At 37.2% G+C, this 15070-nt stretch overlaps 1 protein-coding gene across 1 annotated transcript; it reads left to right on the top strand.

Annotated features, from left to right (window-relative positions):
- On the top strand, positions 1-3392 carry LOC148879904 (uncharacterized). Its single transcript, XM_088966542.1, has 3 exons — positions 1-229; positions 380-459; positions 3000-3392. The coding sequence occupies exons 1-3, from the start codon at positions 142-144 to the stop codon at positions 3147-3149; spliced, it is 318 nt and encodes a 105-aa protein (XP_088822668.1). The 5' UTR covers positions 1-141; the 3' UTR covers positions 3150-3392.
- Positions 3393-15070: the final 11678 nt, after the last annotated feature.

The raw sequence follows: 15070 nt of genomic DNA, 5'->3' as shown, positions 1-15070 counted from the left end.
AAGACAAAGTGGCATTCTTTTCCCGTAGGATAGGGTATTTGCATGTGACTTTCTTTTTCTCGTGCAAAAATCTCTTCTAGCAGGATGAGAGACTTGACGTGAAATTTCTTCCTTGTGAGTTGTCTTCTTCGACTCTCGTTCATGGCTACCTCATTGGCGTTCTTCTGGAAGGAAATTTCTCTCAACACTCATTGTGTTCCAAATCTAATGGTGCCCATTCACGGTGAAGGTATTCTTGAATTCCTTTAACATTTGTGGCAGTCGCGGTTTTGCTTGGGGAAACCGTGATTGGGGGTGATCCTACTTGCAAGATATTGTGGGAACTGGAATACGAAAAGATTACCCATTTTGTATAAAAATGTCATTTTGTATTTCACAGTGATCATCACATTTCACAACATTTTCTTTCTGGGGTCGCCAAGCTTGCTATTAGAGGTTGTGCGTGAATCCCCTGTTCAAGTACGTTGACCGTTTGTCTTTTCGCCAAACTGGAGCCACACGAAGACAAGTGGATCTCCAATTAAATCGACTTTTATCATTTTATGAGATGAGATTTGCCTTTTCCTTCTATTTGCTTAAAAACTTACTTTCTTTGTCTACAATTCCTAACTTGTCCTCTCTTAACTCCATGAATCCTTGATTCGTAAATTTTCTTATTATCTAATAATCATATTTTGCATGTTTACAACTAGTTACTTATGTATTGTTTTAATTTGATTTCTATAGGTTTTATTTTACAATTGTCATGCTATGTTCAATAACGTTTTGAAAATCTGCCATTTGGTTTCTATAGACAATTAATGATTGTAAAGATGCATTCTTGTAAATTTGTAAGTGATGTTATTTTGTCTTTGTGTTCAGGTATGTTTTCTTTTACTTTTTATAAAGTAATTTTGTTTTTTGCTTTTTTTTTAATTTTGTTTTCACTATGTATAGAATTTTTGTAATATAAAAAGCATGACGTTTGCTATAGAGAATTTGATTTTGCACAGTGTCCTTAGTCTCAGGGTTTCATTTCTTTGGGTATTGTTTTATCCAAAGATGATGTACTTGTGCTAGATTTTATTTGTGCTAATGGTAACCAATTGATAGTGGTGTAAAAGTTTGATCCTTAAAAGGATTGTGAGGGTCTGATTTTGGAGTTGTTTCCTACTTTTAGTGAAGAGGAGATTACTAAGAATGTTTCTTGGTAGTTTCTCTTAGCATCTCACTTTTACTTGGGTAAAACTCATAGAGACATTCTTGCTTCTTCCATTAAGCTAAACATTGCAAAAAATAGATGACAAAAAATTAAGGTTTTTAGGGGTGAAATACATCATCAAACGGGATTCACAAATAGCCCATCTAATACATGGTTATTATCATTGTTGCTATGTTCATAATTGGATTCGTTTGCTGGTTTTTCTGATTTAAAATTATGTTGGTTAGTGAATTTAAGTAGGAGCGGAAGACCAATATAATGTCTTTCCAAGCAGACATAAATTCCAAAGTTCTCATACAAAGAGAAAATATCCAATCTTATTGAAAAATGTATATGGGTTAAAATGTTACTTATAAGAGCACCCATTATGCTTCTCATGACTTCATTAGAAAGTTGCAATATGTAGTTAAGGATGGTAACACCAACCTCTTTGCTGAAGTTATTGTTGTTGTGAGACAGCAAACTGTAAATTTCAGTTTCACATTTCCTATATGAATTCTTTTAGTGGAAGACATATAAACCAATGATAGAAAGAATAAATGCTAACGTTACAGAACTGTACAAAATTCTGAATATACAGAATAAATGCTAACACCCACTAATATCATATATACACTACATTAATTTCTTACTTAGATGAAGAGCTTCCACAATGAAGAATAGAGCTGTCACAAGAAGCAAGCTCATTGAGTAGGTTTCAAATTAGCCTATTCATTTAGTAAATTCAATAGGTTCTCTTACTTCAGAACCTTTTAAACCTTATACCTTGGTCAATTTGTTGTTTCCAAACCATGCTTAAGAACTTTGGGATTTGAGTTCATCACTGATGGATGCAGCTTCATGGTGTCCATCAAGAATTCCATAACTTTCTTGACCTTCCCCTCTCAACATGCCAAACAATATAAATCTCTCCTAAAAACAAACATAACCTCTTCCCTTCCGAACAAAAACAAATGAGGTTTTAAAAATCTACCATATGCTATAGATAATTAATAACAATGTTGAATTTTCTTTACAAATTAGTTTTACTTTTTTGTTTTATTTGCTCATGTTGTTTTTAATTTCTTGATATTTAATTTAGGTTGATGTCTTTCTTTCGAACAAAATGATATATAGTTGATTGCAAATTACAAATAATATAAAGCCTTTTAGATGTTTTTTTTATTTATATCTCTTACAAATAATATAAAGCCTCTTAGATTTTTTCTTTGTTTATATGTGCAGAAATTTATCTTTGGATAACTTTGCATGCTGCTATAAAAGATGAGTCCATTAAAAATTAACTTCGGCCCACAATGTTGGCAAGTAACAATGATACAACCTCATAAGAACACAAGTGTCATAATTGTTGACATCTTTTGTTGATTTAAGTTTCATTTAGAAAACGTGGCGACATTCTCTCTCAATGAGATCCATGATTAATGAATTTGAGGAAGGATCACTATGGGAGGCATGGCTACCAAGTGTAAGAAAATTGAATCAGCCAAACATAGTTCAAAACAAGATTCATATTGCAAGTTATCCATCAATCAAGATACTTTGCTAGAATGTTCATAGAGTTAAAGATTATATGTTCACAGAGATTATGAATGGTCTAATTGAAGATTACAAACCTACTGTGATTATTCTTATTGAAACAAGGGCAAAAAAATATGAATATGAAAGTATTATTGAACAACTTCGAATCAGTAACTGTCATATAGTTAAACTTGATGAATATTCTAGTGGAGGTTGGTTTTTATGGGAGGGTAGAGATATCCTTTTATATTTCACTAACATTTCTAACCAATGTATGCAGGTGCAGATAGATTTCCAAAAATCTCAACCAAAATCTATATTAGGGTGTTATGGAGAAATAATGCAAAGTTGGTATTTCATACAAGCAAAAGGAGCTCTTCTTGATATAGTAGAAAACAATGAAGAGGGAGAAAATGAACATCAGTCTTAAAATCTGCAGTTTAACTTTATCAAATACTTACAATGAGTAGTGTGAAGAATTGTAGTTTTACTAGTTTTTAAGTTAGGTTTAGTGAATGTTGAAAGAGTAGTACTTGAAAAGTGTAATTAGATGTTTTGCTTATCCCTTTTGGTCTGAAAAGAGTACTACTTTAGAAACTTCATTTTGATGTTTTTGTGCATATAAATGTAAAGGAAAATATGATTGTATAGATATTTCTCTTCTTTTTGGTGTATCCTTTTATTTTTGTTTCTTTAGTATGTGTGGAGATTGAATTAGTTTTATGTTCTATACTAACCATGCCAAACATTAGTGGCAAAGACATTTTCTGTGGAAGGGATAACTATAGAGGGGAGAAAGGCAAGAGAGGGAGAGGAATATACCCAAATAAATTGAAAAAGAAGAGCTAACAAAAAGGATGACCAGATCATTTTTTAGGGGGTAGACATAATAAAATGATCACATATCTAAGCCATCTCCAAACAGTCCAATATACAAATTCAGTAGTTGGAAATGCTGAATGTGGTCAAAACAGATAAAGCAAAATCTAATTAATAAAATAGGTTAGAATACGATTCAGCACACTAGATACAATATTTAATGTTCCTAATACAAAATAACATATATTTGTATGGACTATGGACTAAGTTAGTATTTTCTAGGCCATGTAAAACGAAAACTTTGGCAACAAAGATCATGAAAAGGCTTACGTGAGCTTCGAATTTCTGAATATTGATCTGATTGCACGTAGCACCTTTGAGATGGTTAAAGCATTGCAAGTAGCACCTTTGAGATGATTAGAGCAGGACTTCAGCCGTCTTTCAAGATCCCCAAACTTAAGTTTCCTTTAGCATCAACATTGTAGTGGTAGATCCTAGTTTTGAATACTACCTGTGGACAGAAATAAGAAAAGAAAATAGTAAGAAACAACACCACACACAAGAACTAGTAGATGAAAAATCATTAATATATTATGTAGTATTCCTTCCTAGAAAACATGAAGGTTGTAATGAGGAAAGTCACCCCCTCACCCAGCTGCTTACCATACACATTAAACATGCTCATTGGGGTCTGAAAGTAGGGTGCACAGTTGCACAAGTCCCACACAAGTAAGTTCATGAAAAACCAGCTCAATTGATAATTTATCCATTCAAGAGTTAATTAGGATTATTACCACATTTCACCAATCCTTAGCCACTTAGTTAAGTATTTGGGTGTAGGGTAATTGGGTAAATTTCCTACTTAGTGGTTTATTAGCAAACTCATGGGAAGTTTCTAGTAATTATTTAGATTATTAAGAAATAGGAGTATAGGTATCCATATAAAATATAGGGTAAATCCAAAGTCCAAGCATTATAAGCTAGAAATTAACTAGAAAACATGCATGAGAAAAGAACTAGTAGATGAAAAATCATTAATATATTATGTAGTATTCCTTCCTAGAAAACATGAAGGTTGTAATGAGGAAAGTCACCCCCTCACCCAACTGCTTACCATACACATTAAACATGCTCATTAGGGTCTGAAAGTAGGGTGCACAGTTGCACAAGTCCCACACAAGTAAGTTCATGAAAAACCAGCTCAATTGATAATTTATCCATTCAAGAGTTAATTAGGATTATTACCACATTTCACCAATCCTTAGCCACCTAGTTAAGTATTTGGGTGTAGGGTAATTGGGTAAATTTCCCACTTAGTGGTTTATCAGCAAACTCATGGGAAGTTTCTAGTAATTATTTAGATTATTAAGAAATAGGAGTACAGGTATCCATATAAAATATAGGGTAAATCCAAAGTCCAAGCATTATAAGCTAGAAATTAACTAGAAAACATGCATGAGAAACCATGGACCAAATTAAACTATAAATTGATGTAGCTCAAAAAAGAGACTATAAACTGTGCTTGATCAATATTCTTCATAAGAAAAATCATTAAATTCTTCCACAAATTTGTAGATTATTTGATAGACCATACCCCTTTGTGTAGGGTTTGCATCTCCTTCTTAACCTAGAGCTTTGTTGAAACAAAATTTGTACAGTTAACAAAATAAATAGCATTACCAGGAAACAACAAAACCATGGGTTCAAATGACATAGATGCATCTTGCATCATGGTAATGGCTTTATATGTAAATTCACCAAAGAAATATGTTTGCACTTCATGGACCTAGAGAAGATATCATGAGCATATCCATTATAGCGTCAACATTTCTTTTTTATCTTGCCCCGTAAAATAAATGCATGATTGAAACTTCATGTTAAGTTTCAAACTTGCATGTTGAAATACAAAGTCAAAACATAACTATGAAGGGATGGGAGAACCATCATATGGATGGTCGAACCCTGTAGGAAGGTTGGGCGAAATTTCAAAAATTTCTTTACTCCCATCCGGGAATCCTATTTCCAATTTAGAAAACTGCATTTTCAATGTTTTTTCTTTTAACCAAACCAGAACAAATCTGAAACCAAATTAAGGGAGGAATGTTCTTCTAAAAGAAGTTTTGGACATTCCGAGCTGTGATCGTTACAAGAGGTTCAGCCTCTACCCACTTGGTGAAGTAATCCACTGCTACTACTAAAAACTTCCTCCCACCCGTTGCTGGCGGGAATGGCCCGAGTAGATCGATGCCCCATTGTAAGAAGGGCCACGGGTTGGTGAGATACTTGAGGTTGGCAGCAGGTTGGTGGTGGATATTGGCGTGCTTTTGGCATTTGTCACATTTTTTAACGAGTTCAATGGCATCTGCCTTCATTGTTGGCCAATAATACCCCTATCGAAGTGCCTTTTGGGCGAGGGCTTTGCCCCCCAAGTGTCCGCTGCACAGACCCTCATGAGTGTCACGGAGTACGAATTCGGCTTCGGTAGGTCACAAGCAACGCAGGTAGGGGAGCATGTAGGATCTCCAGTATAGCCGTTCGTCTATCATGACGTATTTGGCTGCCTGGTGCTGCACCCTTCCGTCTGCATTGTGATCTGCAGGGAGGGTCCCATGTAGCAAGAAGCTTGCGAGCGGGTCAATCCAACTCGGCTATGCTTGAACGACGGGAGCAACCTCCTTTGCCCCCCCGAGAATGCTAGGTCGAGGCAAGTCATCTATGTACACGGTTCTCATGGTGATTTCGCTGGTGCTGGCTAACCTGGACAAGGCGTCAACCTCAGCATTCTCTGACCTAGGGATTTGTCTGATGAAGTGTGACTAGAAGTTGAGCAAGGCCTCTCTGACTTTGGCTAAGTAGGCGACCATGGTTGGCTCGCGAGCTTCGTACTCGCTAGTGACCTGGTTGACCACAAGCTGGGAGTCACTGCAGATAACGATGTGCTTGGCTTTTACTTCTCTGGCTAAGGCTAGTCCAACTATCAACGCCTCGTACTCCGCTTCATTGTTAGATGTCGCGAACTCGAAGCACAACACGTACTCCAGTTTTGTGCCACTTAGGCCGTGCAGGACTATTCCAGCTCCATTGCCCTGTTGGTTCGAGGAGCCATCTACGTGAAGGATCTAGGGCTCCTCTTCCCAGCTTGCGCTTGACCGAATTAGGAGAGATGCCACACTGGCTGCTACCTCACGGGGCTCGGACTTAACCAGCCTGGGAGCATTGGGCTCACCCGAACTGAGGACCTCGTACTCAATCAGCCTGGGAATTTCGGAACTGAATGTGAATTCGGCGATGAAATCTGCTAAGGCTTGAGCCTTAATGGCAGTTCGTGGCTTGTACTAGAGGTCGTACTCGCTGAGCTCAACGACCCACTTCGTCAATCGACCAGAGACCTTGGGCTTAAGTAAGACTTGCCTCAGAAGTTTGTCGATGAGGACGATAACAATGTGAGCTTGGAAGTAAGGGCGGAGCTTCTGAGTTGCAATTACCAGTGCGTATGCTAGCTCCTCTATCTCCGAATATCTCATCTCTGCTCCCTGCAATACTTTACTAACATAATAGATGGGTCGCTGGACCCGATCTACTTCCTTTATTAGTATCGAACTGACCACTTTGTCGCTCGCCGAGAGGTATAGTTCTGAAACATCGCCCTCCTCGGGCCGGTTTAAGATCGGCACGCTAGCGAGGTATTTCTTGAGCTCGTCAAACGCGAGCTGGCAGTCTTGGGTCCATTCGAACCCTTTGCTCTTTATTGCCTTAAAGAATGGCAGATAGCGGTCCGCTGACTTGGACATGAAGTGGCTCAGGGTGGCTATGTGGCCATTCAACCTCTAAACCTCCTTCAACTTCCGGGGTGGTCTCATATCTAAGATGGCCTTAATCTTATCCGGGTTGGCCTCAATGCCGCGCCGGTTAACGATGTACCCTAGGAATTTACCCGAGGTAACACCGAAGACACACTTGTTTGGATTCAACTTCATATTAAACTTATGCAAAATTTCAAAAACAGAATGCAAGTCTTGTATCAAACAATTTATTTACAAGCCTTTGAAAGGTTGCCTCTGCGTTTTTGAACCCGAAGGGCATAACCTTGTAACAGTATAGACCGGACTCTGTGATGAAAGCAGTCTTTTCTTCGTCTACCGAGTCCATCTAAGAAACTCAGCAACTCGTGCCCTAAGGTCGCATCCACCAAACGGTTAATTTTGGGGAGCGGGAAGCAGTCTTTTGGGAAGGCTTGGTTTAGGTCGGTGTAGTCGACGCACATGCGCCACTTGCCGTTAGCCTTCTTTACCAAAATGGGGTTGGCTACCCAACTTGGGTAATGGGCTTCTCTTATGAAGTCAGTTGTGAGGAGCTTCGCAACCTCCTCGTTGACCGCTTTCCACCACTCCGGGGCTAGGTTGCGTTTCTTCTGTCTAACGGGTCTAACTATAGGATCGGTATTGAGCTTGTGAGTTATAAGTTTAGGGTCTATACCAGGCATCTCTGCCACGGACCATGCAAAAATATCTAAGTTTTGGAGTAAGAAACTTGCCAGTTCGGATCGTAAAGGTTCCTGGATGGAAGCACCGATCTGAAGCATCCGAGTTGGATCTGCGGCTGAGGTCGGAACAACGACTGTTTCTTCCATGGGAGCAACTCGTTCTTCGCCTTGCTCTGTAGGCTGCTCCAGTTCGAGGTCGTCGGCTACCTTGGTCTCCCTTTAGGGTGATGACATAGCACTTGCGGGATTCGAGCTAGTCGCCCCGCTCTACCCCCACACCAAAGTCTGTAGGGAACTTCATTGCCAAATGATAAGTGGAGACCACCGCCCGTGGGACATGGGTGATCGGCCGACCTTTTATGGCATTGTATGGGAAGGGGGTCGCGACCACCAGGAAGTCATGGTTGAGTCTGACAACACAGGGCCATGTGCCGACTTCCACAGGTACTCTTACTTTCCCAAGGGGCCAGACTTATTCTCCGCTGAAGCCCATCAAAGGAGTGTTCGTGGGCTTCAAGTCACTTCCCTGCAACTGAAGCTGGTCGAACGCGGCTTTGAAGAGAATATCTGTCGAGCTGCCCGAGTCAACGAGTACGTGCCTGACCTCGAAGTCGTTGATCTTCAGCTTTATCACAAGCGTGTCATTGTGGGGGTAGTGGACCCCTCGTGCATCCCTTCAAAGGTAGCACGGGGAACCCGGAGCTTGTGTTGTGGCGAGCTTCTCCTTTTGTAAGCTATGATGTAGCTAGCTGCTTTATGGGCCCGTCACTTGGTCGCACTATGCTACAATGCCGAGCTGCTGCTCGTGCTAAGTCAGTGTCCGCATGTCACCGTTTCATAGGTCGGGTCAAATCGTCCTCCATCAATATTCGTGAACGCCAAGGTACCGTGAGAGAGTCTTCCATTTTAGGATAGGCCCCTCCTACATCGGTCTTTGACGCCCCTATAATCTTATGAAACAATCCAACAGATCCAACAGCAAATGGGCTCAATGGGAGATAATACAAGCATGGAAAAAGTGATTCCCAACATAGTAGAACAACTACAAATGATGTTTGATGAGCTCAATCCTTATGTAAAGGTGTTTCATAATGCAAGAGATATCCTCCAACAGAATCAATTACTCAACCTACACATTAGAATAACATAAAAAAAGAGGCCCAAATACAAACCAGTATAACAAACAATCATTAGATGAAATTGTAGCATTGATAGTTGGTGATGGGTCTGAAAATACACATCGACGAAATATTATTGCTCGTACCATTGATAGTAAACTTTAAAGGATAGATGAAACACATCCAAGCTATATGCCGCTACAACATCCCCTACGGTTTCCATATGGTGGAGATGGTTAGAGCATTAATTCAATGTAAAAGAGTTAAAGTTATTAGAAGCATTGGAAGAAACATTGTTTCTATAAGAGAGATTCATGCATACCGACTTCAAGATTGAACAGAAGAAGGGAAAACACTATTACCAAGTGGTCGTTTGTACAACAATACCTAACCGATGCATATGTAGTTGTAGAGGAAAAACTTCTTAGGTTTATCAAATTGAACCAAAAACAAATGAGAAGTGAGTCATACCAAGGTTTGCAAGATGCCATAACTTCATGAGATAATGATGTTCAATAAGTTGGTCATCATCTTGTCCTTCCTTCTTCATTTATAGGAGGACCAAGATACATGATCCAAAACTACCAAGATGCAATGGCAATATGTCAAGCACTTAGCCCTCTAGATCTTTTCTTTACATTCATAGCCAATTGAAATTGGAGTGAGGTTATAGCAGCTATGACAGAAATGCCTTGGTTAAAACCAAATGATCGTCTCGATATCATCACTCGTGTATTCAAAAGGAAGCTCAAACAACTACTAGATGATATTAGGGTCAAAGAGATTTTTGAAAAGTAATTGCAGGTTTGTCCATACAAATCTCTATCCATTAATACGATTTCATAAACATCATATTCTTAGTTGTCCTCTAACATTCACTTTGAACTTTCAGATTTACATGTTATTGAATTTCAAAAGAAAGGGCTTCCACATGCACATGTATTAGTCACACTTGATCCTAATGATAAGCCTCATACCTCTATGGATGTAGATGCTATTATTTGTGCCAAAATACCGGACAAAGATGAAGACCTTCTATTATATGAAACCATCATGAAATTTATGATACATGGACCTTGTGGAAGGATTAATCCAAAGTCACCATGCACAACTAAATTCAAGTGTACAAAGCATTACCCACGAGAATTCTCCTTAGAAACCATTATTAAAGAAAGTGGTTATCCTATATAGCATAGGATGAATGATGGAAAGAAAGTAAAAGTTGGAAAATATAAAATTGATAATCATTAGTGATGGAGGACGATTTGGCCAGACCTCGTAGCATGGGTACACGTGGGTGTGACCTTGCTCAAGTGATGACTCAGCATGACGGCACAACAGGCACAACCACAACTCGGTGGAAAAGTCACACCGAGTTCAGTCTAGAAAATCGATGGGATAGACTAATCGTCGGGAGCCACCTAGCCCGCGCCTCCTCCCCGGGGCTAAGGTACCCCAAGCTGCCTCCGAGCTCGGGGCCCCTGACCTCTCCTAATATCTGAGCTCCTCCTAGTGGACCTCAGGCCACTCCTAGACAGGAACACACCAATTTGCCTATAGATACCCTGAGGTGAAGACACCTCGGGCTAGACAACTCGGCTTAGCTTGCCACAGGTAGCTCATCGCTTATGAGATAGCCCGACACGCGGTAACTCGCGGAAGGGTAGCTCTGCATATCGCAGGAGGATCTCCTGCCTGACCATCGTACTTGACAAATCTGGGGACAATAGCCATATCCCTCGTCAGACAGCGTCATGCCTGCCACCTTTAGAGGGTGCCTTACACCTGATAGGCACGTACCCTACGGTGACGGCCCCGTGTGTGCCACCTCAGCCCAGCCAGTAACGGCTGCGACAGGCTAATAGTGGCGGTTATACCTGCCCTGTCAGAGGCCAATGGACCTGATACAGCGGATTTCTGTTATAAGGAGCTAGTATCAAGGAATAGAGGTATCATCTTCTACTCTCACGCTATCTACACAACCTTCATCTTCTCCTTGCTTCTCCTACAGAATACTAACTTAAGCATCGGAGTGTTCCTGCCAGGCAACCCCTTGGGGACTCCTCTTCTTCTCCATCACAGGTACCTTCCAAGAGCCACGTAAGTGCTAGCTAGGTGTGATCAGATTGTGCACCATCAATTAGGTTGTTCCTTATAATAAATATTTGTTATGGAAGTATAATGCATATATTAATGTTGAAATCATTGGATATTTTCAAGTTGTCAAATACTTATACAAGTACATGCAAAAGGATTTGATAAAGCAACTATTGTTCTCCGAACAAATCAAACTGAAAACAATAGAAGTACATAGCTAATTCAAGAAATTGATGAGATCCAACAATATATGGATTGCAAATATGTATTAGTATCTAAAGCATGTTGGAGAATATTTGAGTTCCCTTTACAACATAAGAACCCACATGTTGAACGACTACAATATCATTTACAAAATCAACAAACAATTGTTTTTAGTGATACAAATGAGTTATACCATGTAGTATCAAGAAAATATATTAAGAGAACAATGTTTACTGCATGGTTTGAAGCAAATGCAAAATACTTAGATGTTCGAGAATTAACATATTCAGAATTTCCTACAAAGTGGGTTTGGAACCAAGATGAAAAATTTTGGACAAGAAGAAAAAAATGTCAATCAATTGGAAGATTATATTATATACATCCTAGTTTTGGAGATAGATTCTACTTACGAATGCTACTACATGTAATTTGTGGACCTCGGAGTTATAAAAAATTAAGAACAATAGATGGCATTGAACATCCAACTTATAAGTCAACATGCAAAGCTCTTAGCTTGTGAGAAGATGATAACGAATGGCACGAAGCATTATCTGAAGCTTCCATTTGGGCAACTAGAGATCAATTACGTCATATGTTTGTTAAGATTCTACTATTCAATGAAGTTACAAAATCAAAACAACTATGGGATCTTCACTGAAAAGAGTTATGCGATGACATACAAGTTAGAGCAAGAAAAAACACTTAAATTGTGGTCTAAATGAGATTAACTCAATCTTGACTAAAAATGGAAAATCTCTACAATATTTTCCACATATGCAAATTCCCATAGAGAACAACACATACAACAATATAAACAAACTTCTATGGGAAGAGCTATAGACAAAAATATTTCACAAAAAGAATTTCAATGATTATATGGAGGATTAAACCAGGAGCAAAGGATAATATTTGAGAAAATCATTAATTCATGTGAAACTAAAGTTGATGGAATTTTCTTCATCTATGGAAGTGGTGGTACAGACAAAACATACTTGTGTAATACATTGATTTCAAAGTGAAGATCAAAGAGGAAAATAGTTATCATAATTGCAACATCTGGAATTGTAGCACTATTATTACAAGGTGGAAGAACAATACACTCAAGGTTCAAAATACCACTTCAATATGTCCTATCAATTAAAAGTCTCTATTAGCATTACTTATTCAACAAACAGAGTTAATCATTTGGGATGAAGCACTGATGGCTCATAGATATGCAATTGAAGTAGTTGACTGCACTATTAAAATTATCATGAAAGTAAGTGCATTACAAGACTCCAATAAACCCTTCAATGGTAAAATTATTGTCCTACGTAGAGATTTCAAACAAATTTTACCTATTGTTTCAAAAGCAGGAAGACAAGAAATTGTTCCTGCATCATTGCAAAGACCAGAATTATGGTCACAATGTAAAGTTTCAAATTAACAAGCATGAGGCTTCTAACAAACAATGAGACGTCTAATCAACTATTAGAAATTAAAAAAAAAAGTGTTGATTGGGTCCTTTATATCGTAAATGGTGATATCAAATGTATTTCTCTATAACCTGATGTTAAGCTTGATTGGATACAAATATAAAATGATATTCTAATAAAAGAAGATGGGATCAAGATAAAACCTTTGATGGACAACATCTTCCCAGATATTCAACAGAAATTTACAGATGAATATATCCTGTCAGAACAAGCAATCCTTGCTCCACGAAATGAAGAAGTTGAAGATATAAATTCATACATTTTAGAACTTTTACCTACCAATGTCCGTATATATCTAAGTGCAAATACAATAACCAAAGAAGAAGAATTAACATCAAAGCACTTAAGTATGTACCCAATGGAATATCTTAACTCTATTAAGTTGGCAGGCATTCCAAACTATTCTATGCATTTAAATGTCCAAGCTCCTATAATGTTCTTAAGAAATCTAGACCTATTACATGGTCTTTGCAACGGAACACAATTTATCATTTAGAAAATTGGAAATCATGTCATAGAAGCGAAAATAATCACAATAACACATGTTGGTCAAAATGTCTTCATTCCACGAGTAATAATGACACCAATAGGAGTATCACTTATTTTTCATTTCAAAATACAAAAATTCCCAATTAGGCTCTCATTTGCTATGACAATCAATAAAAGTCATGGACAAACTCTACAACATGTTGGTGTATATCTAAAAGATTTAGTTTTCATACATGACAACTATATGTAGCGATTTCTATAGCAACATTAAAATCTGGCTTGAAGATCCTCATAAATAACAAAAAAAAAAAAAAGAAACATTTAAGGATTCCTACAAGAAATATTGTCTACAAAGAAACACTCAAAGAAATTTCAACTACAATATTATGAATCAATATTTTTATTTTTAAATACTATACATAACACATTATTTTTAAACTCTTGTATAATAAAATTAGAATTATCTCATATTACTTGAAAATTGCTCTTGTAGGATACCATTTTCACCAACCCCAATTTACTTCATGCACATTCATTATCTTTATTGGGACTTCAAATGTCGATTTTCAGATTCATAGGAGTCTATACCTATCAAAGAGGGCAACAAACTCAAAAAATATGCTGGATGATCTTTATTGACCAAGAAGTAAGAAATAACATCAACTTTTCTTTGACACATATCCTTAATATGCCTAATAAAAAATTAGAATGTACATAGAATTTGTAGACATGTTTTACAAACAATTTCAAGAACGAAAAATGTATAACATATCCCACCTGTGCATACTTCCAACTGACCAAGATTACATAATTGTTCGAATAGATATCTACCTATAGTTCACAAGCAAGACAAAAATTATAGAAAAAATAGATAATGCTTCAGAATTTTCACTGTACAAATACAACTTCGTTGCATTTAAAAAGATTGAGCAATTCAAAGGAAGGAAAACATTTATCAATATACCTACAAAATCTCCATTTTCAAACAAACACAAGTATATTTAATATTTCCTAACAATAAATGTTTTGATTATCTTGTAAATATTGTTGCAATAATTGTTTGTACAAGCAACACCTACACTATTGCTTCAGGATCAAAGAAAAGAGATGTCACTTTACTTGATGAGAAGTAAGTAACTATCAACAAAACTCTTTCAAAAATCAAATTTATACTATAATAAATTAAATTTTAATCACTGTATCCTATGTTTTACAAATGAAGCTTAATACCAAAAACTCTAACTCTGTGGAACACACAGGGAGACATTACTGAAGAATAACTATTTCAAATAGAAGTAAAACTTACTACATTAATAGTTTCTTCTATTCGAATGATAACATTTTAAGGTAAGCAAATACTATGCTTGTTTCAACTTATCAGAAATTATAAAATAATATCTATGCAGGCTTATCACTCTCTACTAACAAATTTACAAGAATCAACATTAATGTAGAAATAAAAGAAACAAGGAACCTCCTATCATGGTAACACAATAATTCAATTTTATATCTATGTAAAGTTTATATTATATTTGTATAAAAACTAAAAAAGAAATAATTACTATAGGTTTGATCAAAATGAAGATGCAATTAAGAAATTCAAACAACAAAAAATTGCTACTTCATCAGCTTAAGAAATGTCATTAGGAAAATATACAAGCCTTAT

This window comes from Nelumbo lutea, chromosome 1 (genome assembly GCF_056320005.1).
Source record: "Nelumbo lutea isolate HS-2025 chromosome 1, American lotus-T2T, whole genome shotgun sequence".
NCBI classification, from domain to species: Eukaryota; Viridiplantae; Streptophyta; class Magnoliopsida; order Proteales; family Nelumbonaceae; genus Nelumbo; species Nelumbo lutea.
This window is presented reverse-complemented; position numbering and strand designations above follow the sequence as displayed.